At 36.1% G+C, this 26,960-nt stretch overlaps 1 protein-coding gene across 1 annotated transcript in view; it reads left to right on the top strand.

Annotated features, from left to right (window-relative positions):
• LOC118895014 (SAM domain-containing protein SAMSN-1) overlaps positions 1–26,960 on the top strand; it is a 124,826-nt gene that overhangs the window by 14,435 nt on the left and 83,431 nt on the right. Inside the window, exons 2-5 of the mRNA XM_036851874.1 lie at positions 768–805; positions 3,469–3,506; positions 5,260–5,346; positions 11,815–11,894. Coding sequence (XP_036707769.1) covers positions 768–805; positions 3,469–3,506; positions 5,260–5,346; positions 11,815–11,894 — 243 coding nt within the window. The remainder of the gene's footprint in view (positions 1–767; positions 806–3,468; positions 3,507–5,259; positions 5,347–11,814; positions 11,895–26,960) is intronic.

The raw sequence follows: 26,960 nt of genomic DNA, 5'->3' as shown, positions 1-26,960 counted from the left end.
TTCCAGCCTTTGCTTTTGTGTTTTTCTCACTACGTGGAATATTGGTCTCAATGTTCTTTACTACACAAATTCCTACCTCGCCAAACAAAACCCTTCAGAACATGGTCTGTTGCCTATCATATAGTAGGTGTTCAAAAAACACTGAACATCAAAAACATAAATGGTTTTTGAATGAAGGAGTGGATGAATGAGAAAGAGAGAATCTGAAGAGTTCTTAAAGGCACCTGGAAGCAGTTTAATCTCTTTGGAGGATGGTGAAAGATGTGGCAACATATTCTTCTGTCAGAAGTATAAGGGATTTTACATAGCATCAGCGGCTCTGAAGAAAAAGGTCAGATGAATCACAGGTGTATTTCAACACACTTAGGGTATTGTGATAGGCTACTTCCCATCTTTCTTAAAGAAAGGTAATGTAATTAACCTACTCTGGTATGTGTCTCTCCCCCTGGTCTTGGTGGGTTGAAGGGGGATATAAACTTGAGGCTACAAGGATTTAATCACAGGTTTTTGTTTAAAAGACTTGCTCACTAACTGTCACGGACTTACAATAAGGTAAACATTTATCAAAGTTACAAAGACAAAGAGAGTAAAAAGTAAAAACTAGAAGCAAGATTCTACTAAATAAATTACTAAAATACAGTCATTTTACTAGGAAAAGGCAAAATGAACTGCATTTGGATTATACTCAAAGATAAACTATACTTGAATTCTCTTTCTGATTTCTTGGGGTAGTATTATTTTATTTTACTTTTTATTTTATTTTACAGGAAGTTTCTCATTTTGAGAATGCAAAACCAAAAAGAAAGTAAGTCAAATTTACTTTGAAAACTTTATGTTCTCTTAGTTCTACAATGTTGAATGGAATATTTTAGTGGGTTTCCTGTCAAAGTGCTTTTTTAAAAATCGTCATGTACAAATCTAGGTATGCTTTACCCTGCTAACATTTATGTTTATGCTGATGCCTAGGAAACTTGTGTTGTGACATTCCTGTAGACAGGGATGTGAAAATTAAATTTTCAGAAGAAGAAACATGTGTCTAAACTAGGCTCAGATTAAAGTGGAAGCCTACTCGAAAACATGTTTCTATCGGTGAACTATTAATCTTCTGGAGTTCTTCTAATCCAAGTAAAAATGTGTTTGCAAAGAGATTTGGGTTATTTAGGTCAGGCTTGGCTTTATATTCAGCACATCAAGCTGCCAGAGGACGTGACACACACATGTTGCATAAGGTAATGGGATTTTTAACTAATAAGCAGGAAATACATAGCAGCAGGAAGTTGGTTTATGGGGAAATTTCCAGATTGGTTGCTGATGATACAGAAGAACAGCTTCCTTGCACTCTGGAATGGTCTGAGACAAAATTGTTAACATATGAAATTCTTTCTGGATGTAGTCTTTTTCGACAGCTCTTGCCGCCCCTCCTCCCCCAACTACTTCCTCCCACAAAACACTTTGTGCTTTCATAGTCTTTCCTTCCTTTCTTGCTCAAAGCTTTCTCCCAGTAAGGATACAAAATGCAGCCATAGTAAGTAGGTAATTTCATGATTAACAGCTTAGAGAACCTGCCAGGCAAGGGTAGTTGTATTTTAGTCATAGTTACCTACTTGAACTACATCAGTGACATTTTAAGCATGAATGGGAGTAAAGAGGGGGTTTTTTAGCAGGGTTCTTCTCAGTCTTAAAAATCGCCCCACCTAGGTAGCTGTTTATTCTATCCACGGATAAGGACCTCACTAATCCCAAATCAAATACTTAAAATTACAGCCATTGGCTGATGATTGATGCTTCTACAGATTAGATGATACCCAAACATGGAGGGACAGAAGGAGGATGAATGAGAGGAAAAGTACCTGATGCTGACTGAATTAGGAATTTTCAAACATAAGCCAAATCAATCAACAAGTTCCTCAGATTCCAACCAGTTAAAGTTGAAGACTTTCTTGAGTTCCTCAATTCTTTTGTCCATCACTCCCCTGAAGGGAATAACCTCTCCTGTCATTATGCACCTACTTCACTTTATAATATTATAAGTAGCTTTTTTGGGAACACTTGTTACTTCCCAAGAGTTGTCCTGAATAAGCATTTTGTAGTAAAAAATTAAAACAAACCAAAATAAAATGGTTAAGAAAAAAAGAAACATTATATATGTAGGTTTTTGCTTACAACCCTGAGCTTTAAAAAAAGGTGAATAATGGAAAACACTCCAGCTATAACAAAATCATTTACATGTACACTATGTGTGTGTGTTCACCCAATGTGTAAATTGATTAACATAATCAAGTATCAATTTATAGTCAATCTTATTTCATCTCCACCCATCTGACTCCCCACTCCCACCCCCCTCACTGGGTTTTATTTAAAGCATATCTCAGACAATTTCATGTTCCAGTATATCATTAAGAAACTAGAATTGTTTTTTTTTTAAACATAACCACAACACCACAGCTGTACTAGAACAAAATAAGAAAAATAACCTAATATCACCAAGTATACAGTCAGTATTAAAATGTCTCCGATAGCCTCAAGTGCTTTTTTAACAGTAGCTAGTTTATTTGAATCACGATCCAAAGAAGATCCATGTGATGCATTTTGTTCATGTTTCTTAATTTATAGGTCTTTCTCCCCATTTATTTGCTGAAGAAACTGGATTATTCGTTCTGAGGAATTTTCCATATTTTTGAATTTTACTGATTGCATCCTTGTGTGTGTGTGTGTGTGTGTGTCTGTGTGTCTGTGTGTCTGTGTTTGTGTGTGTTTTAAACACGTGTTCTCTCTTCTGTTTCCTGTAAATTTTTAGTTAGATCTCCAGGCTTGATAAGATTCAAGTTTGATTATCTATCTATATATATTTTAAAAGTAGGTCATCAGTGACTGTATATTTCCTGTTGCATTACATTGGAAGCTCATATATCTGGTTGTCTCTATTTTTACAACTGTGAAGTTGCTTAGTGGGTTCAGATGGTATCAGACTGATCCATCCAGCACTAAGTTGCCCATAGGCCTTTCAATTAAAAACTTTAACAGCAACTGGTAATTATTGCCCCGATTTATTGTTTTATTAGGGATTGTACAATAGTTATATTCAATTTGCAATGTTCTTTCTGTATTTATTGAATAGAATTATTTGAAAAAGAACTTTCCCATATGAACTATTTGATTATCTTGAGATGCATTCATGTCGAAATGGCCCACTCTTTTTTTTTTTTTTTTTTTGGCAGGGGTAGGGGTGGTGAGATTTATGAAAGTTAGTTTCTTCATATTGCACGGAAATTTCCAGGCAAAGACTATACTTGTATTAACTGTACTTTGCCATCCAGAGTCAGGAAAATTCAGGTCCATGTGTAGAACTTAGAATTTATTCCTGCTCTCCAAAACATTGCACACATGTCTAAGTGATCTAATTTCTGTTCACTTAAAATATAAATTATTAAATCTAGACTTAAATATTGGTTTCTTTTATTTTTCTAGGTCAATCCGGAGATCTATGTCTGAAAGCAAAGTATTTGGTTAGTAATTCATAAGATTACTCATGCAAATGATATGTTCTCTTTCTCTAAGAGTGATTTTCTGCTGCTAGTGCCATAAAGCAACAGAAAGTAATGGATGAAAGTCAAATTGATTTGTCTTTGAATTTTATAGAAGAAATTTAAAAAAAGAAATGTGGCTCCATTCTAATTTTAAATGACTAAGACAAATAAACCATTGATTTATTCAGAATAATTTCCTTTCATATTAAAAAAATAATTCTTTTTGGCTTATTGGCTGACTATCTTCCAATTTCCCAACTTTAGCTTGGAAGGTCCATGGTCAAGATGATCTCTTAGATATCTTTTCATATCTAGGAATCTAGGAATGAATAAAAAAGAAATAAAAAATGGTTGAATTATAAAAGACTTTCCACAGCATTTCAAGCACCAGAGCTTTTCTTCAGTTTCTGTGGTTACAGTACCCATAGTAATAATAGGGGCAATTGGCTTGATTTGTATTTTAATTTTAAAGTAAATATCTAATTATTTTTAGAAAGTTAATGGAAGCTATCTCTCTTTCCTTTACAGAATATAGAAAAATAGAATGTTTTATACTAATTATAAAACGTTTGTAGTGACAGAACAACTGGATTATTCAGTTAATAATTCATTTTTTATTCAGTTCATCAAACTTGTGGGTACCCTTTCTCCCCAGCAGCACCTAGAAGTTGGATGCTCAAACCCCCTTTTTCCTCTTTTCAAAACCAGCTTCCTGGGTAGGGTATGAAAAGCACATTCAGGCCAAAGTGATGATCATCCATGGATGCAACTACCAAGGGCATCTGCATTTTAATTGGGTCTGATATTCTTCCAGTGGCAACATCTACAGGGACTGAGTCCTATCTCATTAGTCAAGGCCCTGTGGGCAGTAGTTGCTAAATATTTAGAATACTAGCCCTGATTTGAATAGTGCATGATCTGAAATAAAAGGAGGTAGTCACTCTTTTATTTTCCATTCATATATGCCCTTCTCATAGCATATTCAGTTTGTGCACATAAGACTCTAGATGTTTCCATGCTAAAATAATTCTTGGTGATCACCTGCCTTCTCTGTAGTCAAATATGAGAGCAAATACTGACTTTAAAAACAGCACAGCATGCTGAGTTTGTGTGATGCTTTTGTTGCGTTATTTAAAATTTGCTTTATCAATGGTGTGATACAGCATGTGGGATGATTAGTCTTCAGTAAACAGATTAGAAGGGATTCCAGTTCTTCATTCTGGTGAAGTTCACTTCTTTACAACATGTCTAGACCCTGCTCCAGGTGTTAGAAGGACAAGGCTGGAAAAATCATGGTTCTCCCAGTCAAGGATCTTAAGAGTTTCCTGAAACAACTCAGTGTTCTCTGTACACGCTTACTTAATCATTTTGTTAAAAACAGTGAAGAATGTGGAGGGTGGAGCTACTTTAATTGATGTATAAAAAATAAATGGTTATTAATTCAAGAAAAATACTCCAAAGAATAATGTAATCAAAAGCTCTCAAGAGGTATTTCAGTAGCAACCTTCTACCATCTATGCTTGAGTGCTTATGTAGTTTATGGAAATAAATGGGAGGCCACAGAACATCTGGGAGTGTCCATCAGGGACCGGAACTCCCCAGAATGGACCACAATGCTTTCTTAACATATTACTTACCAAGTTACAACCGTGTGCTGAACTTGTTTTGATGTCAAATTTCTTACACAGATGTTACCGTGAATTCTTCTAACCAATCTTCTGCTTTGCTTTAGAGGGAAAAACTGTGAATGACACAACTTGGCAGGAACCCAGCAAGCCTGAGAATGATTCCCACATCACAAGACTCTGTCAGCTAAAAGGTAATTGCTAAATTTAGTTCAGCTGACTTTGCATTTGCCCAAAGCAGTTTAAAGGGCAGGTAAGAAAAATTTACATCTTTCTTCATTAAAATAAACAGTGCATTGTGGTCTACTTAAAAAGGAAAAACTAATAGAATAGAATGTATATATTATTAATAGAACATATACGTGTGTGTGTAGATATACACAGACATGCAGAAAGGAAGTAGAATTTAATTAAGTTGCCTGTTGAAGCAAAGAATAAGTTGCAAAAATATTTGAAAGTCTTTAATGTCTAAAAGAATGCAAAAATATATTAACAGTTGTGATTTTTAGGTTTTCTTTAAGAATTTAAGAGAAATAAACTTGACTATTAATGCAAAATTATGTCATTTTATGATTAAAAAAATCCCAAGAAAAGCAAATTAGCAGTCAGATATAGGAAAATTTATTAATAATAAAAGACTTCATAATTAAAATTACTTAACTTTGGGAAGGTAATGAATAAAACAGAAAGTCCTAAGAGTTCAGAAAGATGAACAAGAACATAAAAAGTTGATCTGCTTGGTATTCACCCTCCAATGATACTGGAACAAGAAATAATTGCTCATATTACTTATTGATTATTTAAGAGTTTCTGATTTTTAATTTTAAAAGATTTTTTAATATTTGGGGACAAAGGGAATTATAATGTATTTTTATAGTCAGGAATTTAATGGTTTGATTATACATTCTGTTCAGATTTTTGCCTTTTGAGCTCCATGAAGGAGCTCATAGATTTACAAAGTAATTATTTATGAAAATAATCATTTTCCATTGAAATATATCAATTTTATCCAAAATTGAATAATGTTTTGGTAAATAGTTTTAACTTAATTTTTAAAGATTTACAGATTTCTCCATTATAAATAAATAAACAGGTGAAACATTTTGGGATTATTTTAGATATTTTCTTTTAATTATAGGAAATGTTTTATTAATATTGTGTTTTGATTGGATTCTGTCTTCACCTCATGAATGCTAGCTGTATTCATTCACACCTCAGTTAGTTAATCAAACATTCATCCACCCATCCATTCATTCATCCATCTCTAATAAGCATGTGTTACTTTTAGATTATTGTACATTAATCTGTGAATAAAGAAGGTATAACTATATTACAGATTATTTTTAGTCATAAATTTTGCCATAAACCTCTTGAAGTATTCTATTTTCTTTAACTTCCTTTTTGTAAAATGTTGTGGGTTTTGTTTTTGTTTTAAATTTAACAGTAATAGGTAAGTAATTCTATTATAGCTACACTGACAAAGCAGCAAAAAATCTTGGCCTGACTTGAGGTGCTTGATTAGTGATCTTTTCATTGTCAGAGAACAAAAAAGAATGCCTTTAAAGAAGACTTTTCAGCTTTGATATTTCTCAGATACTTAAGCGCCCCTGTGTTCAGTCTGTGTGTGTGTGTGTGTGTGTGTGTGTGTGTGTGTGTGTGTGTGCACGTGTGCCTAAGAAGTTCAGCTGACATTTCAGCAGTACCAGCTGAGTCACAGGACATTTCTTAGGGATTAATGCTGTGCTAGAAAGAGTTGATGGCCTGAGACCAAGGCTGTCGGTTCCATTGTAAATTGAAGGGAGAAATTTAGTGGGAGAGGGAGAGCCACAAGCTGTGGACTTGAATTTTATGGGTGTAGTAGTTTCCTTTGGAAGGCTCAGAGTATTTCTAAGCAATCTGTGCCTTACATATCAACCTATAATGTTTCTTTCTCATTTTAAACACTACTATTTAGCTGTTAATTGCATAATTACTTAAGAGTGGTTTACTGGGCCTGAGGATAGGCAGCCTGTGAAGTTTACTGAGGTGAAGATAGGTAGGTGCATCGTTGTTACCATCCACAGCCCATGTTTTTATTGAACACTAATGATGAAATTGTAAAGACCATCTTTCAATAAAACAGAAGAAAACATATAGGGAAATGATAGGAGTGACATAAACTCCTGAAGAATCTATTGCATACTTCAAGAACCAAAAAAAGTCCATTCCTCTCAATTTCAATATCAAAATGGTATTTCCACATGACACAAGTTATATTAACAGCAATTCAGTCCTGAAGAGTAACTTCAGGATGAAAGAAAGAAACTTCCACAGGCTATATTTAGCCAAGGATTTGTACCTGGTATTTTAATCTATAAAGATAGTCACATAGCCCAATAACATGATTGTGTTCTGTTGCTTAAGACAAATTTTATCACAATAGTTGAGAGCCAGAAGCGTTTTTAGTTTATGTAGTCCATTTCCTTCTTCTAAGAATACTTTCATCTAAATCTACATCTGTGATACTGAGACTACATCTGTAAAATACATGCAGGCTAAATTGAGTGCTCAGGACTTTACAACTGAACGACTGGCATAATTTAGGTATCAAGGGAAATTAATGTATAATTCATGTTAATTGTTTTATTTTTAGCATTCTAAACAGGCAGAATATTCATAATATTCATTTTAGTATATTAACATCGATTTTAAAAATCTTTAAATTTATTTTGGCCTTAGTTTTATGGGGGAAAAAAAAGCCTAAAAAGAATAAACTTTGAAATCTATGAATTGGAATTTACCCAAGATCAAGTTATGATTTAAGTAAAGATATTTTCAAGAACAGGGTTTTCATTATTTTATACCAGAAAGTACAAAGAATAAAAACAAAGCAAAATTTTAAAAATGGTAAAGGAAACAAAACGCACTTGGAGATTTAGAGATTCTTTTCAAATGGTGTTACTGTGATAGACTATTCCATGAAACAGAAAATATGTGAAAATAATTGGCTATGTTTGTAAAGGATATAAGGGGCTGGATACATTCAGGAAACATGGTTAGTGATGGAAGGAAAATTAACTCCATTCATGCTGCTGCAAAATTATTTTTAAAATAAATCCTCTTTACGTATGATTTTGATGAGATTCATTATAAAAACCCCATTGGTAAAGATATTAGGACCTTCCAGTTTAACACTGGAGTTACCATTAGTTTGAAATATTCTTTCCTGAATTCTAGTCAATATCATTATTTGACCAGCCTTTTCAGAGTAAGCATAAGCATATAAGTATTTCAGCTTAACTTCTCGAGATCTTATTAAATCTTCTTCTTTACTGGCTTGATACCCTCATTTTCAAGATGGTAAATGTATAGAGTCACAAGTGTATTTACTGTTCTGCTTAATTTTCAGGGACCACAATTTGATTGAGACATTATTTCCCAAGAGCATGTACTTTAACTCTGTTTAGACGGGACTACATGAGGAATGACAGAGAGAAGTCTGATCTCACACCTGAATGTCTGCTTATGATGCGGGAATAAACTTCCTAAGCAAAGGCTGCCTGCCACAGCAGGCCTCTTTTATTTCTAAGGAAGCCTTTCTGAATTGAATGACAAGAACATTCTGAGTTCTAGTGTTTTATACCAATGAATCTTGGTATCCCTTCAATTCTTTAGGAGAGTTCTTACTAGAATTATAGTTACCTGAGTATGGTCCGAAGTCTAATTTCCATTAGAATCACCTAGAAGCTGATTAGAGATATTGCTTTTTTAATCAAATCTCTTTTTTTTTTTTTTTTCCTGCATCTGCATTTGAAGGGCAGTTGGAGTCTGAACATTTATGCTGGAAGATACATTCTTATGTACACTGTCTTTTGTGACCTGCTGATGTAGTTCACGCATGTACAGATAATCTATTGCTACAACAAACCACCCCAAAACGTAATGACATAAAGCAAAATGTTATTCGGCTCATGGATTTTGCAAGTCAGGGATTCAGTCAGGGTAGTACTTCACAACGTCTGAGGCTTCCTCTAGGAAGACTTGAATGACTGAGGAAGACTTAAATGTCTGGTGGCTGGAGTCATCTAGAGGTTTCTTCACTTACATGTCTGGTACTTGTCTGGGATAACTTCAGGTTGGGCTCAGCTGGGACTGTCAACTGGAGAACTAATATGTGGCCTCTATTTGAGGTTTTCCCAGGCTAAAGGCTGGGTTTCAAGAGGGAAAGACATGAGAGGGGGCTTCACACATCACACAAGGAAGTGTCTTGAGAGTGAGCGTCACAAGAGACCCAGATAGAAGCTGCCAGCCTTCTTCTGACCCAGACTTGGAGGTCACAAAACATCACTTCCACTGCATTCTCCTGTGACAAGCAAATCACTATGGCCAGTTCAATTCAAAAGAAGGAGAATTAAACTCCATTTCTTGGCAGAGGAGTGCTAAGGTCACATTGCAGAAGAACATGTGCTATGGGAGATATTGTTGTGGCTGTCTTTGGAAAATATAACCTGCATATTGCCTAATTCAACTATTGCCTTTGTTGCTGCTTCGGACCAAATTGCTCCTATCTTTATAAATGTTTTTGGTAGGATAACATTTGGGAGATTAGAAATAAATAAAATGTATAAGATTACAAAACAAAGAGTTAATCTTCATAAAATGTCATTTTCCTGGTGTCCCTTTCTTCGTCCAAAACCCTCAGAAGTCTCCCATTTTTTAAGCAGAGGCCACAAATGGGTAGTTCTAGAAGTAAATTTATTTTGAGAAAAAGCTTGTTTAGGCCATACAGTATTTTAAAAATCAGGAAATTTTACCTTAAAATTCATATATTTATACTCTATTGAAAAACATGAGGGACGTTGTCAATTCTGGGTCCAAAGTCTGAGGTGATTTCTGTTGAGAGAGCTGAGAACAATGGCTGCCCGTCAGCAATGGCGGACCTTCACCTCACCACAGATCTCCCAATGTCTCCTTGACAAAATTCACTTCCTTGAGTTAAATTATTTATTTGCCTTCTGTAGATGTTTATATTTGCAGCATTGGTCTTGTGGGTTATGTCCACATTCCTCCACCTGGCACTCAAGGTCCATTGCCATTTGGCCTTACTCACCCACCCGGGCTCACCTCCTCTTGTGCAATATCTAGAACTGCCTTCTGACGTGACCAATCTCAATTTCTACATTTAACTAAACATGTTGCACTTATTCCACACTATAGGCTAGTGTTCACAGCATTGCTGCTGTATCTGTAACTTTTCCTTTTCTTCTGCCTTTCCAAACAATCTCCATTTTTCAAGCTTCCATTGAGGCCCTGCGTCTTCTGGGAGGACTCTGGGTCCTAGTGCTCTCTTCCCACCGTAGTGTCTGAATCACTCATTTTACTGCCTTGCACTGTTATGTAAGTGATATAAATGCATTGTACACACCCCTCACTCTGTGGCTTCCAGATTCGAGAGTACAGGAGTCTACTTCACTGGTGTTTTCCTGAGCCCAAAAGAGTAATTATAGAGGGAGCTCTCCAAAATTCAGGTTAGAGGGCTCAACAAAAAGAAAAGAGATGAAAAAGAATATAGGAACAGAGGAAAGAATTTTTTTTTCTAAGTACAGAAACTAAAAAAAAAAACAACGGTATAAAAACTCTGTTTCTATCATTCTGACTGTGTGATGGCAGATCTTTCTTCAAAGAGCCAGATCACAAAACCAGCTCATTTTAAAATTTCAGTATTTTCTGGAGCCCTGTAGCGTGGTGACTCTGATGTGAAATATCAACTAGGTGGTGTAAATAATTCTGAGACTGAGCTGTGAATTTAATATATCTTTTAACCATAGCTATAATGGGGGTTGGGGGATAAACCTGCTCCTATTTTTCACTATGCGTGGAAGGTAGGCCTTGCCTCTTCCTTCCTCCTCCTCAGAATACAAGATTGAGGAGTAGTGGAAACTTGAAGTAGTAGTAGTGACTAGAAGTAAAAGGGAGTGAAGGTGAAAGGAAAAGTCATTGGCCTGGAGGCCAGGTGATTTCTGTGGGTCTCAGTATCCTCATCTGTAAACTACGGGGCTTGGATTAAGTGATCCATGAAGTCCTGTCTTCTTTTAGCACACTGTGTATGTCAGATTTATATAAATGGAGCCCCTTTTACAGGGCCTGAAAGGAAAATGCTGCTATCTTTTGAAAAGGTTTCATTTAGCTGCAAGCAAATGGATGACACACTCCAAAGCTTTTACCAAAGCAGGCAGAGAACAATTTCAACATAAATAATTCATGCTGAGAAGACATAAGCTAATGAAGCTCAAAATGCCAGGGATGGAAAGCTCGGTTTAACAGAAACAAGTGAGGTGATAACATTACCTCATAGCCTTTTGGAGTTAGAAGCGGTTTAGTAGCTCAGATGCTGCTCTTTTATAAGTGGGAAGGAAACTGAGTCCCAGAGAAGTTCCATGGTTTGCTCAAGGACACAGCTGGTCAGAGGCATTCTTTGTTTTTTTTTTTTTTTTTAATTTCTATTTTACTTTGATCGGTTTCTTAGAAGAACAGTGTATCTTTAAGAAAGTAAACGTTCATGGTCTAGTCAATATAATGCCTTAATAGACTAAAGAAAAATATTTAGGTATTCAATTGCACTTAAACTTCTTAAATCTTGTAATTTCTGATAATCTCTGTGTAACGTTTACCTCTTTTCATAGATCTAAATGAAGATGATTTTCTTTTGAGTAATAATACACATATTCTTCAAGGAAAAAATCTACAAGGCATTTCTTATCAGGTAATGTGAATAATCAACATTTACATGGTGTTTTGTGAAAATCATCTTGTTATTGATGTGTACGTAGTGTACAATACTTAGCCTTGTAGCTATTTTGTATTTAGTTACTGCAGGCTGTTTTGTAATTCATATGCTTATGTCTCTGTGAATTGGAATATAAATGAAAAAATTAAATGATGACGAGTTAATAAGCCATTTTGATTATGCAAAACATCATGCTCTATAGCCTTTTGATAAGTAACTCTGAACTTGGTAAATTAATATGCTGGGATTTTCTCTGACAAGACCTGTGCTAAGTGTTTAGAACTATCTGGCAATCTTCAGTGAGTGGCATGTCCCTCATGTTTTATGCTTGATATAAAAACATATACTGTGATTTCTGACATATCCCTTTAAAACTTGCATTAATTAGCCCAGGAGTTCAAGCAATTAAGAATGTCTGAACCTTGGGCCTCCCAAATAATAACATAGCATTAATTAACAGCCAAATAATTGCTATTCACCCTGTAACAAAAAATCACATATGAGTCAATAGGGCCAACTCAGTCATCATACTGATTTTTGATATTTTTCTGACAGCCATAGGGTTCTCTTTAATCATTCTGATGGTTTTATTAGAAAATTTAGAACTGACCTTCCTCAGCACAGTAGACTGATCAACAGGTAGAGGGTATGTAGCATATGAATTATGAGGGGTTGATTTGGTGAGGAAAGGGGACTCAAATTCCTAAATCCAACCTGATTTCTGAGGCTGTCGGAGGTCCTCCGATGAATTAGACAGTGGGCCATAACTTTTGATCAAGCACGGTTTCCGCTGGCTGCTCTGATGCCGCCGGAGTTATGGAACTGTGCTCCCGAGAGGGCGGCTGCACAAGTTTGCACTTTGCCGGGAAGTCTGCCAACCGATGGGTTCCCCTGCATTGCACGGCTGAGAGCTCTGAAAACAGACAGAGCTCTGCTGGAGTCTTAGTTTGGCCCTCGTAGCTATATGACCTTGGGCAATTAATCTCTCGATGCCTCAGTTTTCATCATCTGTAAAATCAATCTATAAAGAACCTATATCTCATGGCTGTCATGAGGATTAAGTGAAATACTTCATTAAAGCACTTAGCCTCATGGCTGGCATTTAAGAGATGTTTTTAAAAATTTAGTTGTTGTTATAGAGTCTCCTTTCTTCTCTTTCCCCTTCCTCCTCCTCTTACACTTTGCAAGAACTTAATGACCCTTCCACGAGCACAGCTGGCAGATTATCTCTGAAACATGCAGTCTCATCCTCCCAAATTTAGATGAGCCTAAGTGAAACACTGTCTGATAGCAAGGAAAAAATAACAACTGGTGTATAGTAAGAGCTCCCCTGACATGTTTTGTGCCCAGAGGAATTCTTCTTTAGGTCTTTAGTAGAAAAATAGAACTATCTCTTAGAAATAAGAAAATGATGTAGAACATTCTTAGACTAAAGGGTTAAAGATAAATCTTTAACACCAAACTTTCTGTGCATTTTAATTGGCTAAGAAATGATTCTTCTAGAATGGTAACCATTCAAATGTACTATGTAGTTTATCACTAAAGATTAGTTGAGGGAATTCATACCCAGTGACAGACAGACAGGAGCTATCTAATCTAGAAATCTTCATTTGAGAGTTGGGAGGTGGTCTTATCTATCTTTAATATCCCTCTTCTTATTCATAGTAGGCATTCAATTGAGCTTAGTTAATGAAGAAACACTTTTTCTGTATGACAGAATACTTCAGTGTAACAGAGTATTATTAAATATTAAGCAGCGCTATGAAAATTATTAATATATTAACTCCTCGTGACTGAGCAAAAGAAAAGTAGAAGCAGTTTACCCTTTGAAAGATGAAGGAGAGAGGGAACCATTCTCTGGTGTGAAGGGGAAATTGGCCTTTTGGTGGAATCCATAAGAATGGACTTTGGCACAGACTGTGGCCTCTCATCATGTGAGCAAATGACTTAGCAGAGCATTGTTTCTCCAAGTGTGGCCTGGGGACCATCTATATCAGAATAACTTAGGGTATTTGTTAAAAATGCAGATTTCTGGGCCACACCCCGGTCCAACTGAATTATCATGTCTGGGGTCCAGGAATCAGTATTTTTATGTGAGTTTTCAGAGGTGGCTCAGTACACAAACCATGAGACTCTGGGAACCAGATAGTTGATGAGAACTTGTCTGCAGACTTGATGTCTCACATATTTTCACTTTACAAGCCCCAACTTGGTTCAGTTCTGGTCTGGGAAGACAACAGCCTCCTGGAAAAACCAAAGTTGAGAGTTGTTCCATATTACAGGAATGATACGCATTCATTACAGAACTTTTTAGAACTATATAAAAGTAGAAAGGATCAAAATACTGAATAATATCTTAAAAGGGTGAACATTTTCATATCACTGGCCATTTTACTGAATATCATTAACATGGGATAAAGTTCATAAGATGTAAAACATATTATAGTTATTATTACCCTAGGACCATGCCTACAAAATAGATTTTGGACAATGCAAACATTCAGAATAAAAGATTTAAACATGAATTGAATTTCCAGCCAGAAAACACTCAACAAGACATGTTTCCTTCATGTTCTCAAACTGAGAAGAAGATCTCAGATGTGAAAGAAAGTACAAGGAACCAAGTGGCAGGAGTGTGGGAAGATATTTATGGAATGCTTTCTCCAATACTGACTTTACTCCGTGAATATTTTTGTCTACTTGGCCTGGGATTAGTTTGTTGGAGAACCAGGCTTGCAGGAGAAGTGCTCAAGGGGAGAGTTTGAAGCAAAGCCAGCTGCCTGGTACTATGATCATTATAACGACCATAAAGAATATCTTGGGGCAACTTGACTCCCAGCCTTGATTTTTGTATCCTTGTTCTTGTTTGTTCTTTTCCGGCAGCATTCAGTTGATGGCTCAAACCTTTTGTAGCATATTGAAAAGGGTATAAAATATGCAGTAATACGGACTTTGAGCTAATATATTTTCAAAAATGTTTCATGCCTCATTTCTCACGTAAATTCTTTGGTTGCATTCAGCCTTCAGAGCACCATTCATATTCATGATATAGAAGAGGGATAACATTTATTACTTTCAGTGCTAGTGGTATTCAGCACTAAGTACCCCCAGCCAGGAATGCACCAAAACATTTTCTCCCTGAGCAACTTCCATGGAAAAAGTGTTGCTGAATGAATGAATTTTTTAAATATTAAAATAAATATTTATATTTATACACAATATATTTATAAAATATATAAATATATTTATATTTTTATTATATATTACATATAAATATATATTATACAAATATGTTTTATTATATATATTTACAGGTAAATATATATTTATATTTTTATAAAAATATATGTATATTCCCCAAAACCTTAGGGTCCCTAAGGTGAGAGTGTTAGATCATTCCATACGCTTTCAATCAATTTCTTTCTTGATGTTCTTTTCTACGGCAACTGTAAGGATAAGTATTTGAATTGTCAGCCTCCCCTGCAGTTAGGGGTGGTCATGAAACCCCATTCTGGCCAATGAGATGTAGTCAGAAATGCCTGGGGAGGGCTTTCTTTTTTGAAAAAAAATAAAGCAAAGCTTCATGAGGAGAAAGCTTTGTCCTTTGCCCTTCTCCCTCCCTGGAGCTGGAACTTGTTATCTGGTAAGTTAGCAGCTATCTTGCAACCCTCAGGGCAAAAGGCACATGTTAAGGATGGTGAAGCAGGCAAATGCGTGGAGCTTTATTCATCATTGACATTCTTGAGTAACTGCATCAGCATTGGACCACCTATGCCTGGACTTCTTATTGTGTGGAAATATAAGCCGCATACTTGTTTAAGCCACTATTGTTAGGTTTTCTGTTCCTCAAAGCTGAATGTATTCCTAACTGATATACTTTATTTTTAGAACGGTTACTTCTGCTAATGCTGAATCCTAATTGGTTTAAGATATTAGACCAAACTGTGCTCACAGAGTTGGATGACGTCTAGAATCAGCTCTGACTGTACAATCTAGACTAGCCTCCTTCAATTCTCAAGCAGTGTAATCAGCATCTAGAGTTGAGAGTTAGTCATTTACTCTGTAAGATGAAAATTAGATTAATAACAAAAAATCTATGGACCACATACAGTTCATTGGCTATATATATACTTAAAACTGTATCCAGTACAGCACAGCGTTGTTGGGAAAGGTGTGTATATTAGATCAAAGCAGAATTGCTTTTTGGTGAGCTTAACTGAGGTAATGACACCAAGTGACTGGGGAAGAGCTTTAAGGTTATGCTGTGATATTCTTGTTAACAAGCAGCAGAGGCAGGTCCCTCATTAGGTTTCATCAGCCAACTTTTCTGTGGTTCTAAGCAAAGTTGTGAACAAACCATAAGGCAGGAAAAAAAAAGAGGCCAAAATGACAGATTATTTAAATAGCTCCTGAAAGTGTCAACTAAAAAATAGTCTTTGTGTGATGTGATCACTTAAAGATGAACTAATGATGTTGTGCATTGTTCTTATTTTCAAGTACTTTCTTCTCCATTATATAACTTTAGCTACTATATTATCTGTTGCTACATAACAAATTACCCCTAAATTCTTAAATTTATTTATTTATTTATTTATTTATTTATTTATTTATTTATGGCTGTGTTGGGTCTTTGTTTCTGTGCGAGGGCTTTCTCTAGTTGCGGCAAGTTGGGGCCACTCTTCATCGCGGTGCGCGGGCCTCTCACTATCGCGGCCTCTCTTGTTGCGGAGCACAGGCTCCAGACGCGCAGGCTCAGCAGTTGTGGCTCACGGGCCCAGCCGCTCCGCAGCATGTGGGATCTTCCCAGACCAGGGCTCGAACCCGTGTCCCCTGCATTGGCAGGCAGATTCTCAACCACTGCGCCACCAGGGAAGCCCACCCCTAAATTTAAGGGCTTAAAACAGCAAACATTTATTATGCCACAGTTTCTGTGAGTTAGGAGTTTGGTAGTGGTAAAGCTGGGTGATTCTAGCTCAGGGTCTCTCATGAAGTTGTAATTAAAATGGCATCTGAAGGCTGCCTAAGCTGAAGGAACTGCTTCCGAACTCCCTCCCGTGGCCGCAGCCAGGAGGCCTCAGCTCCTTGTGGGAGGAGCTGTCCGGAGGCATCAGTCTCTCACCATGTTGGACTTCGCACGGGGCTGCTTGAGTGTCCTCGCAGCATGGAATTTGGCTTCTCCCAGAGTGAGTTATCCAAGACACAGAGTAAGAAGGAAACCAAAATGCCTTCTAAGATCTAGTCTCAGAAGTCATATACCATCACTTCCAACTTATTTTATTTGTTAAAGGCAAGTTAGTAAATCCAGCTCATACTAAGGGGAGGGGCCTTATGACCCATGTTTTGAAGAGAGCAGTATAAAACAATTTGTGGGTATATTTTAAAACCACCAGAGCTACCTAATAATATTTTGAGGCTATAGGTGGAGGACAGGTGGAAGAGGATTCCTGCATCCCAAGACCAAGATTATAACTCAGTTCACAAACAGAGAGAAGTAGAGCTCTATTTGGTAGCTAGAATAGAATGTAACCTTTTTTTTTTTTTTTTTTTTTTTTTTTTAGCTATAAGACTTTAAAGAGTGGCTTTAATTGGTATTAAAAAAACATTGAATGTTATGTAATGTACATTTTTGTCTTTGGTGAAATGAAGCTAAAATCAGACTAGATCTTATTTCAGTATCCAAAGTTATACTCTATCTATCTATATTCCCTTTTAAAGCAAGGAAAAGAGCTTAAGCAACCTCCATTTTAACTTTTAGTTTATTCACATAAAAGGAAATGGCTGGTAGTAACAAATGAATTTTATGAATGAGCTGTGTTATCTAGGCAAGTTCTAATTCTATATATCTGTGGGCATTTTCACCTCTTGATCATCTTAAAAGGTTGATAGGAATTATTTGGGTATTTCTCAGTATTATTCTCATTTTTTAAAAATTAATTTATTAATTTATTTTTGGCTGCATTGGGCCTTCATTGCTGCATGCGGGCTTTCTCTAGTTGCAGTGAGCGGGGGCTACTCTTTGTTGCGGTGCATGGGCATCTCATTGTGGCATCTCATTCTCTTATTGTGGAGCACTGCCTCTAGACATGAGGGCTTCAGTAGTTGTGGCTCGCAGGCTCTAGAGCACAGGCTCAGTAGCTGTGACGCATGGGCTCAGCCGCTCCACGCATGTGGGATCTTCCCGGACCCATGTCACCTTCATTGGCAGGCGGATTCCTAACCACTGCACCACCAGGGAAGTCCCAGTATTATTCTCATTTTTAAAAGAATTATATAATTTAAAAAATGACTAGCAAACATATTCTGGTAACTTAAACTGTGCCAAACTAGTTGATATCTTTAAAAGGGAACACAAGCCTGAAAATGTGGGCCTAATTCTTCAAAAATCCACATGCTACACTCAATGGCAAAATAAAATCCAATCACTCAGTACTAGTTTCCATCACTTCAGCTACTCTGTCAGTTTCTACATTTTGCCTCTTGGTTTTGGTCTAGAACTTGTGGGACTTCTGCCTAGCTTTGGTTACTATAAAGTAACCAAACTTGCTTTACCTTTATATGAGTCATACCTTTTGACTTTGGACTTGTTTAAACTCTCTGTGCCTCAATTTCCTTATGTGTAAAATGATGGTAAGAAAAACTTCTTATGATTGTTTTAAATATTAAACGAAGCAGCATAGCTATGCTACCCCTAGAAGATATTCAATGAACATTTATGTCCTTCCCCTAAACTCTTCTTAATCCCATTGTAAGATTTCCCCTCAGAATAAAAGTTGAAATTCGTGTCTGTTTTCTATTATAAACTCCATCCAGTGGCTTTTGCTGCAGGCTTGTGGTGCCCTCGGTAGAAACCGTGTTTAATGCCAGGTACTTGGATTTTTCAAAAGAGTAGAAGTTGACTGTAAGGACCTTACATTGACAGGAACCAAACATAATAAAAATATCCTGTGCTGTTGTTGCAGGAAGGGGGACCTCTTCCAGGGCCCAAGGGTGGGCTCTTGTCTAACACTCAGAAATGAATTGCCTGAGGAGACACACGTGTTGACAAAACAAGAGACTTTATTGGGAAGGGGCGCCCGGGCAGAGAACAGCAGGGTAAGGAACCCAGGAGAACTCTGCCACGTGGCTTGCAGTCTCAGGTTTTATGGTAATTGTGTTAGTTTACGGGTTGTCTCTGGCCAATCACTCTGACCCAAGGTACTTCCTGGTCACTCAGCCAAGATTGATTCCAGTGAGAAGGATTCTGGGAAGTTGGTAGGACATCTGGACTAGAGTCTCCTCTCTCCTTTTGACCTTTCCCGAATTCTTCCCGTTGGTGGTAGCTTGTTAGTTCCCCATTCCTTACCAGGACCTCCTGTTGTAAGATAACGCATGCAAGTGGTTACTACGGTGCCTGGCCAGGGTGGGCGGTTTCAGTCCCCTAACACTACGACGCCAGATATGACCCAACTCCAAATGTATATTTAGTTTGAGTTTAAACTCCGTCAGAGTTTCAAAGAGGGATACCCATTATGTACCCAAGGACGGAGGGCATTAAGGGAAGAAGGAATAGACTGCTTCATAAACCATTTTTCTGACCCTAACTTTCTTTCTACCAAACTTCTTCTGGGCTTTGGACCATGTGCTGGGACTTGAGTAAATGAGGGATGGGGAGTGAATTCACTATACATATAGTGTATATATACTATATGTACATACATGCACATACGTATCCATCTTTGTATACATGTATGTAAAGATCAAGTTACCGATGAAACATTAATCAGTGTACTTTGATAATGTGATAATTTTGGTTGAGGAAATGAATCCTTTCCCAGTTATTCTGGTATCTTTGTACAGTTTTGTTTTTGTTTGTTTTAAAGAATGTCAACATCAATCTTGTTTTCTTTTTTTAATATTAAAAAGGGTGACATTTGAATGTTGAAGTTCTTCTCACTCTCAAAGACATATTAAGCCTACTGTATCATATTTAAGTGGTTTCTCCATCTCTTTCCCAATAATTTTAATGCCATGAGCATTGTTTTCTATAGTTCTTTGTTACATCCTGTTTTCAGCTGCCACATGGAAGTGTTTTTAGAGAATATAAAAAGACTTGTCCTTATTGAGAAAGTTCCTGACCCAAGAGAAGCATTTCCTTCAAAGAAGGATGAGTTTTTAATGTAAAAATATTTTCCCTAAAATTTAGCAATTTCTCCTGAGACATGGAAAATTTTTCAGTGTTATAAAGTATATCACCTTTGTGTGCCAACTCTCTCTTATGACATTGAAATCCTCAGATCACGTCAACCACCTTCCTTTCCTTGTTGAGCTATTGCTAAACAGAGGTTCAGGGAAAGGACATGTTTTAGCAGGTGTGGAAAAATTTCCAGGACACTCATGTACAGCAGCAAGTCTTGTAGTATTATGGGCTTGAATAGACTGTAAATCCTCTTTGCAGTTCTTTTTCCAGGTTGGCTTTTGGGAACACTATAAGCTAAATTATACAACTTTATTTGATTATTATTTCCCAAAATGTAATATAAATTTGCAGAGTCTGTGGCAAATAACCATCTATAACAAATCATTTTCTTTATGTAGGTACAAATATAATAGTTTCAAGATATCTCCATTTACGGCCCGCTCTTCCCAAAGATAATTAACATGTTAACATCTAAGTTTCTATAGGTTTCTTCTCAACAGTACTTTTTTGTCAAAGGAATGATAGCTATGCTAGGTAGGAAGAGGTGATGGAAAGGAACTATTTAAATATTACTTCTATTCCCTGAAAAATTACTGTACCCTACCTTTGCTGTTTCCCATGTCTTCTGAGTTTTTAATGACTAGTTAAAATATCAAAGAGCTGTGGGGGGGAAAAAACAACTGAATCTCAATGAATACTAGAAGGACTTCCCCGATGAAAATAAGGCTATGTGTTTGGGAACACTAAAAGATAACTTAATTAGAACAGAATCAAAAGAACTGGATCGAAAGACCTGGAGCTACCACTGACTGTGTTCTTAGGCTATGAAATTCATATTTCTGTGCCTCAGTTTTCTCACCGTTAAGGTGTTGGACTAGATGAATACAAAGGCTTTTTCAAATGCTAATAATTTGTGATTAATAGTAGCTCATTCCCACTTTTTCCTTGATACTCTTCTGAGGTCCAAGAGTTTATATAAGGTAGCAAAAGGGATACATATATTACGTAATGTCCCTAAACTTATTTGAGCAGCAACGTATTCCTATGATCCAACTCCTCATTTTGGAGACACATAGGGAAGTGAAGTGGCTTGCTCAAGTGCACATGGCTAGTCACAAAGCAGAGCATCACAACAGAGCAGTCACTTATCTGCAGTCCAAGGCTGGTTCTATTAAACCAGCTTTTCCTGACACTTTTCATTTATTTATTGTGTATGTTAAATTATAACTCCTAGATACAAGGGTTGTATTTTTTCTATGTAATTTACTATACCCATAGCTCCTTATATTGCTAGGAATCCAACAGGTGCTTAATAAAAATTAATTAATTTGTATACTGGCTCTTAAATTTCTTATCATTCACATTTTTGGTTAGCTAGAGAGTGTACCCCCCCAAAAGAAATGTGCTTATGAACTGTTCCAGAAACTTCGTCAAAATTTCAAAGCAGAGGATATTACATGGAAGTAGGAAAGATATTGCTTCTGCAGTCTTTCCCCTTAAACCAACACAACCTCATTTGCATCTCTGACTTGTGTAATCCTGGCAGCTTCCAGCTGGCTTGGCAGTGTCTCCACATTAAAAGATAGACCGCAACCTACGGGTCAATGAGCAAAGAGCAATCTTGGCTCCTCATACAGAAATGGGGAGAGATGGCTGTGAACTTGTAACTTCCTTGTGTCTTGGAAAATAGAGCCTAGATGACACATTATTCCAAGACCAGAATTATGCACCCCAAAATCTGCTTGAGAGGAAGGAGAAGGAGCCAGAAATCTGTGTTAGAACTTGAGTGGGTGATTTGTATTTATATAGTGGGATAAGCCTGTTACATAAAGGGCTTCATTAGACATGCTAAATTACATTGCTTAGCTGTTCGAATGCCTGCTAATCTTCTAGGCAAATGCATTTCCTTTCCCCACCTTACTTGGTGCAGTCTTTCCTGTGAATAACCATCACATTTTATTTGTATTTCTCATATGACACACATTCACCTTTTCCTCCAGATGTATTTTTGACCAACTGTTCAGTTCCCATATATTTATTGAGCATGTTAGAGACCAGGGTTGAGATGTGCAAAACAGCTCTGGAACCCCAAAGAGCTCGCCTTTCAGTGGAGGGGACAGACACAGAAACTTAGGTGACTGTTTTTTAAAATCACTCAGGTGTCTTATTCTCTTTTGCGTCTCCCAGAGGTTAGGTGCTCAGTAAATATGTGTTGAATGAATAAGTAAATATCTTATAAGGCTTCTAGGAGAATATATTCTATTTCATTAATTAGTGTATGCACCTGCCTATTCATTCAATGACTTTTTTTATTGTGCCCAACCCTATTTTAAGTGCTGATACAGTCTTCATTTCATTTCAATTTCTATCACAAAAACAATACATTTTGTAATTATAATTATGTAAGTATATTTAACATCAACATGGCAATTTTCCCACCAGTTATTTCTTCAATCAATATTTCTTTTGTGTAACTGAATTATTTTCAAATTGTCTTTTTAGCTAGTTGTAGTTCCAAAGAAAGCAGTAAAATAAACCTCTGAGATGAAACTTGTTTGCATTGATTGATTCTAGTTCATAATCCTCTTGGCTTTATTACTCTCCATTGAGTTACTAAATGTTAATTGATCATTGTGACCTTACAAATTATCTTTTTAGAGTATATTTTAGGTCATAAATAGAGAGTAATCACTTTCACGTAAAAGAGAATGGAGATACAGTTTTGGCAGAAATAGATTTGATTAAAACAAACCTATATTCTTAATACATTTTTTAAATTATAGAATTTCTCCCAATTATAGGAGTAATATATCTTCATTGTAGAAAACTTGGAAAATGCCGAGTATATAAAGAAGAAAGAAGGCACTTAGAGCGGTGTTTATACTTTTTATACAAATTTGCATTCTGATTTTTCACTTAACAGTGTATTGTGCACATTAAAAAAATCATTTCTAAAGCCCTAAGAATTGGCAAAATTTGAGTAAATAAGTGAAGAGTCATAAGACTACCAGGTTCAGAGAAATTGTCAATGCAAAATACATGAAACTACTTGAAGTTTCACTTCAGGGTGTTCATTACAGCTTCCTTTTAAAATAAACCAAGATAATAACTTTTTAAAAACCTCTATTTCCTCTGTTGAAGAAATTATGTGATATAAATGTCAGGTGATCTGGTTTTTTCTATTTGAATACTTGCTAAAGAGATCACTAGAGAGGAAAATTTTTCTAAATCAGAAATTAAGAGCTAAAAAAAAAAAAGGGAAATTATTTTACTTCATTCAAGTTCTATCATGTTACTTTCCAACTTCCTTTTCATTAGTAGCGTAAAGAGATCACAGTTCATACAGTTAGATGATTTGGATTTACTTAGTCTCCATAAGCCTAAGTTTCTCCCATGTAAAAGGAAGGGGATAAAATTGGAAGAGATTTAAATTCCCTGGTAGTGAAATACGTATATGAAATACATACATATACTTATAAATCAAAACCCTGAGTTTGGTTGGTCTTAAAGTGACCATCAATACCAGAAAACTAGTAACTAGATAATTAGTTGGTTCCTAAAAATCTTGTGAGAAAGAATATTGGATTAAAAGTCAGAATACTTGATTCTCATCCTAGCTCTGTTATTAACGAATTATCTTTCCCTGGATAAGCCACTTATCTTCTCTGGGTTTTCTCTTTTTTTAAACAGGGTGGTAGACTAGAAGTCCAGTAATTTCCATCCTGGCTCATAAAATATGATTGTAGGACTAATCCAGTTCAATAATTCATTGGTGCTATTTTCTAAAAATTGTTCTATCATCCTAATAGTCAAGCAAAGTGTCAGAAAATGAGGTATATTTAATCCAACACTTGTAACAAAATTTTTACATTATTTAAGGAATGTGAGCCAAGTGAACTAAAAGATATGCACATTTATATATAAAAAATATAGTATATACATATTAAAATATATGTATGAAAATATTTAATTTATATTCACATATAATTACCATTTTGATGAAGGAAAACAATAATTAAGCAAAATACAATAATTTTTAAATTTTCTCTCATTTCTCAATTCCTAATCCTGTTTTTTGCTTCATTACACTTTGAAGAAATAGATAGATTTTACCAAATCAAGTCCTCATCCATTTATTCATTCATTCATTTCATATTATTATTTTAACTAATTCATATGGAGTACTAACTGTCAACAATGTTACAGATACTAAGGATACTGCATGATACCTGTATAGAAGGGTATGGTTCCTACCTTCCTTCAGTTTAGAGCCTATTGGAGAAGAAAGACATTTAACCAATGATGACACAAAAATGTAAATCTGAAATTGCAGTGAAAGACAAGACCATAAAAGAATGCAGACCTAATTTGGACTTGGGAGTCAGGAACGCTCTGCCTGAAAAAAATGCCATTAGGCTGAGGCTCCAGGGGTGAGTAGGAAGGAATTAACCAGGTGAAGAGAATGAGAATAAGCATTCCAGGCAGACAGAGCAGCATATACAAAAACCCTGAGAAAGGAGAGTTACGGAGATTAGGAAACTAGAGGCCTGCACCTTGTGAGCCAGTGGGGACCCTAGAGACGTGGGCCTTACAGACCCAGTTAAGTTTTGGATTTTATTAAAAGTAAAACTTGGGATTTCTGCAGTAATTTAAGAGGTAGTAATATCACCAGATTTACATCTTTCAAAGAGAACTCTAACCTTATATTACAAATCAACTAAAGGAGTACAAAAACTAAAAGAAAACCAATTGGGGACTTGGCAATAGTTTCAATGAAAGAAAAACTAGGGTGATAACTATGGAAATGGTAAAAAAGAAACAGCTTCAAGACACATGTTGGAGAATAGACCAAACTCGGTAATGGGATAAATATAAGTAAACAAAAGAGAGGTAAACGGCAAAGGTGATAATCTGATTTATGGGATATGCAGGAGGATGGATGAAGATGGCATTCAGTGAGTTGAAGAAGACCAGGTGAGAAACATGTTTGGGGGGGGCGGCTAAAGGTCACTCTTGATCAGGTTTATAAATCATTTTAAATAGACAGTTGGAGAGGTGAGTCTGAAGCTCTGAAGAAAGCCTTAGAGAAATAAATTGGGAATCATCAGCATATAAGTGGTATTAAAAGTTGTGTGTGTGTGTGTGTGTCTGTGTGTATCTGTGTGTGTGTGTGTGTGTAGATGAGAAAAAAAATGATGGCAATATTATATAAAGGCCCAGAGCTAGTTCTAAAGGAATTAAAGCATTTAATTTTGAGAGAAAAGGAGGTGTCAGCATATAGGAGTTAGAGAAAAAACAGCCAAAAAAGGTGAAAGGAAAAACCAGGAACATGGAGTCACAGAAGCCAAGAAAAGAAAGTATTTCCTAAAGGTCATCATGGTCAATATTGCTGAATATCAAGTAGTAATGGAGTTTGTGGAGTTCATTGGACCACAAAAGCAATTTAAATGGAATAGTAGAGACAAAAGCTGATTGATGAGAAATTAAAAAGATTAAATTAAAGGAAGCATACAGAGTTAACTTTTTTGAGACGCATGCCTGGCAAAGGGAGTAGAAAGAGTGGTAAATAAAAGATTGTGAATTAAAGATGGATGAGATCAGAGCACGTTTAAAGGCTATTGGGAAAAGTCCTTTAAAAAGGAAGATGATCAAAATTCAATGAAGAGGGAAGATGAATAAAAATGTAAACCAAATTGTGTCACTCCTCTGATTAGAATAAAATATATATTCCTCAGCCTGCTTTAAAAAATCTTCCTTGAAGACTCCTAGTTAAATCTCCGGCCTCATCTCATGCCACTCTTCCCTTCTTTCTCTTCCTTAGGTATACAGTAAGAATTCCAGGTTTAGAACCTTCGCACAGGCTGTATCCTCTTCCAGGAATTCTCTTCCCTCTGCTATTTGCCTAGCTCGCTCTTTTCCATCAAAGTTTCAGTTGAAATGTTCTTCCTGACCATCCACTGAATCCAAAACGATCTCCAAATTTTCATATGTCTGGTTCCTTCTTGTCATTCAAGCCTCAGTTTCAGTATCCTCAGTGAAACCCTTCTGATAACCTAATGTAAATTAGTAACCCCCCCATTCCCATGCCATCACCCTGTGAATTCTTAGCACAGCACTTCTTATGCCACATTTTATTGTTCATGTACTTGTTTATATGTTAATGGTATGTCACTTATCTCTAGAATGCAGACTATGAAAGCAGGGATCTCATCTTACTTGCTCAATGCCGTATTCCCAGAAAGTGTGATAGTGTTTGACATATAGTAGGTGCTCAATAAAAGTTTGTTGATTGGTTGAATGGTAAGTTTAATTTACAGGTCGGTCTTCTTAGAAAATATCTAGAAATTAAAAGGCACATTACGGAAATTTTAATCAAATTCAGTCCAAATATACAGGTAACAGGTTAGAGGATTGTAGTGAATAACACTATTATTTTAAAATATTCTAGAAGATTTCTTTTTAATAGAAAATATTAATGATTCTATACCTCTTATAATAATAGTAACTCTAATTTTCATGCATCAGGTATATACAATCTAATAGCAAGAGAAAGTTTTCCAGAAGTACTTTGCTATTAAAAAGTAGCCAGCCTAATATAAACAATTTACTACAAGTAATCCATTTGGTAGATAAAACATAAGTATGAAGCCAAGAGTGTATTTACATTCAGCAAGCATTTATTAAGCCATGCACAATCCTAGGCATATCGGATTCAAAAATGAATAAAATGCAATAGACTGATCTCTAATAATTCAAATATGAGTAAGTGAATAAAGATATAAAAGTTAACAATACTGTGTCTTAAAAAGGCTGTAATAGAGTAGGAACAAAATAATGCGGGGCCAGTTTGTTTTACCACCTCTGGG

Source organism: Balaenoptera musculus, chromosome 4 (assembly GCF_009873245.2).
Source record: "Balaenoptera musculus isolate JJ_BM4_2016_0621 chromosome 4, mBalMus1.pri.v3, whole genome shotgun sequence".
Taxonomy (NCBI): Eukaryota; Metazoa; Chordata; class Mammalia; order Artiodactyla; family Balaenopteridae; genus Balaenoptera; species Balaenoptera musculus.
Note: the sequence above shows the minus strand (reverse complement) of the source record. Positions and strands in the feature narration are given on the sequence as shown.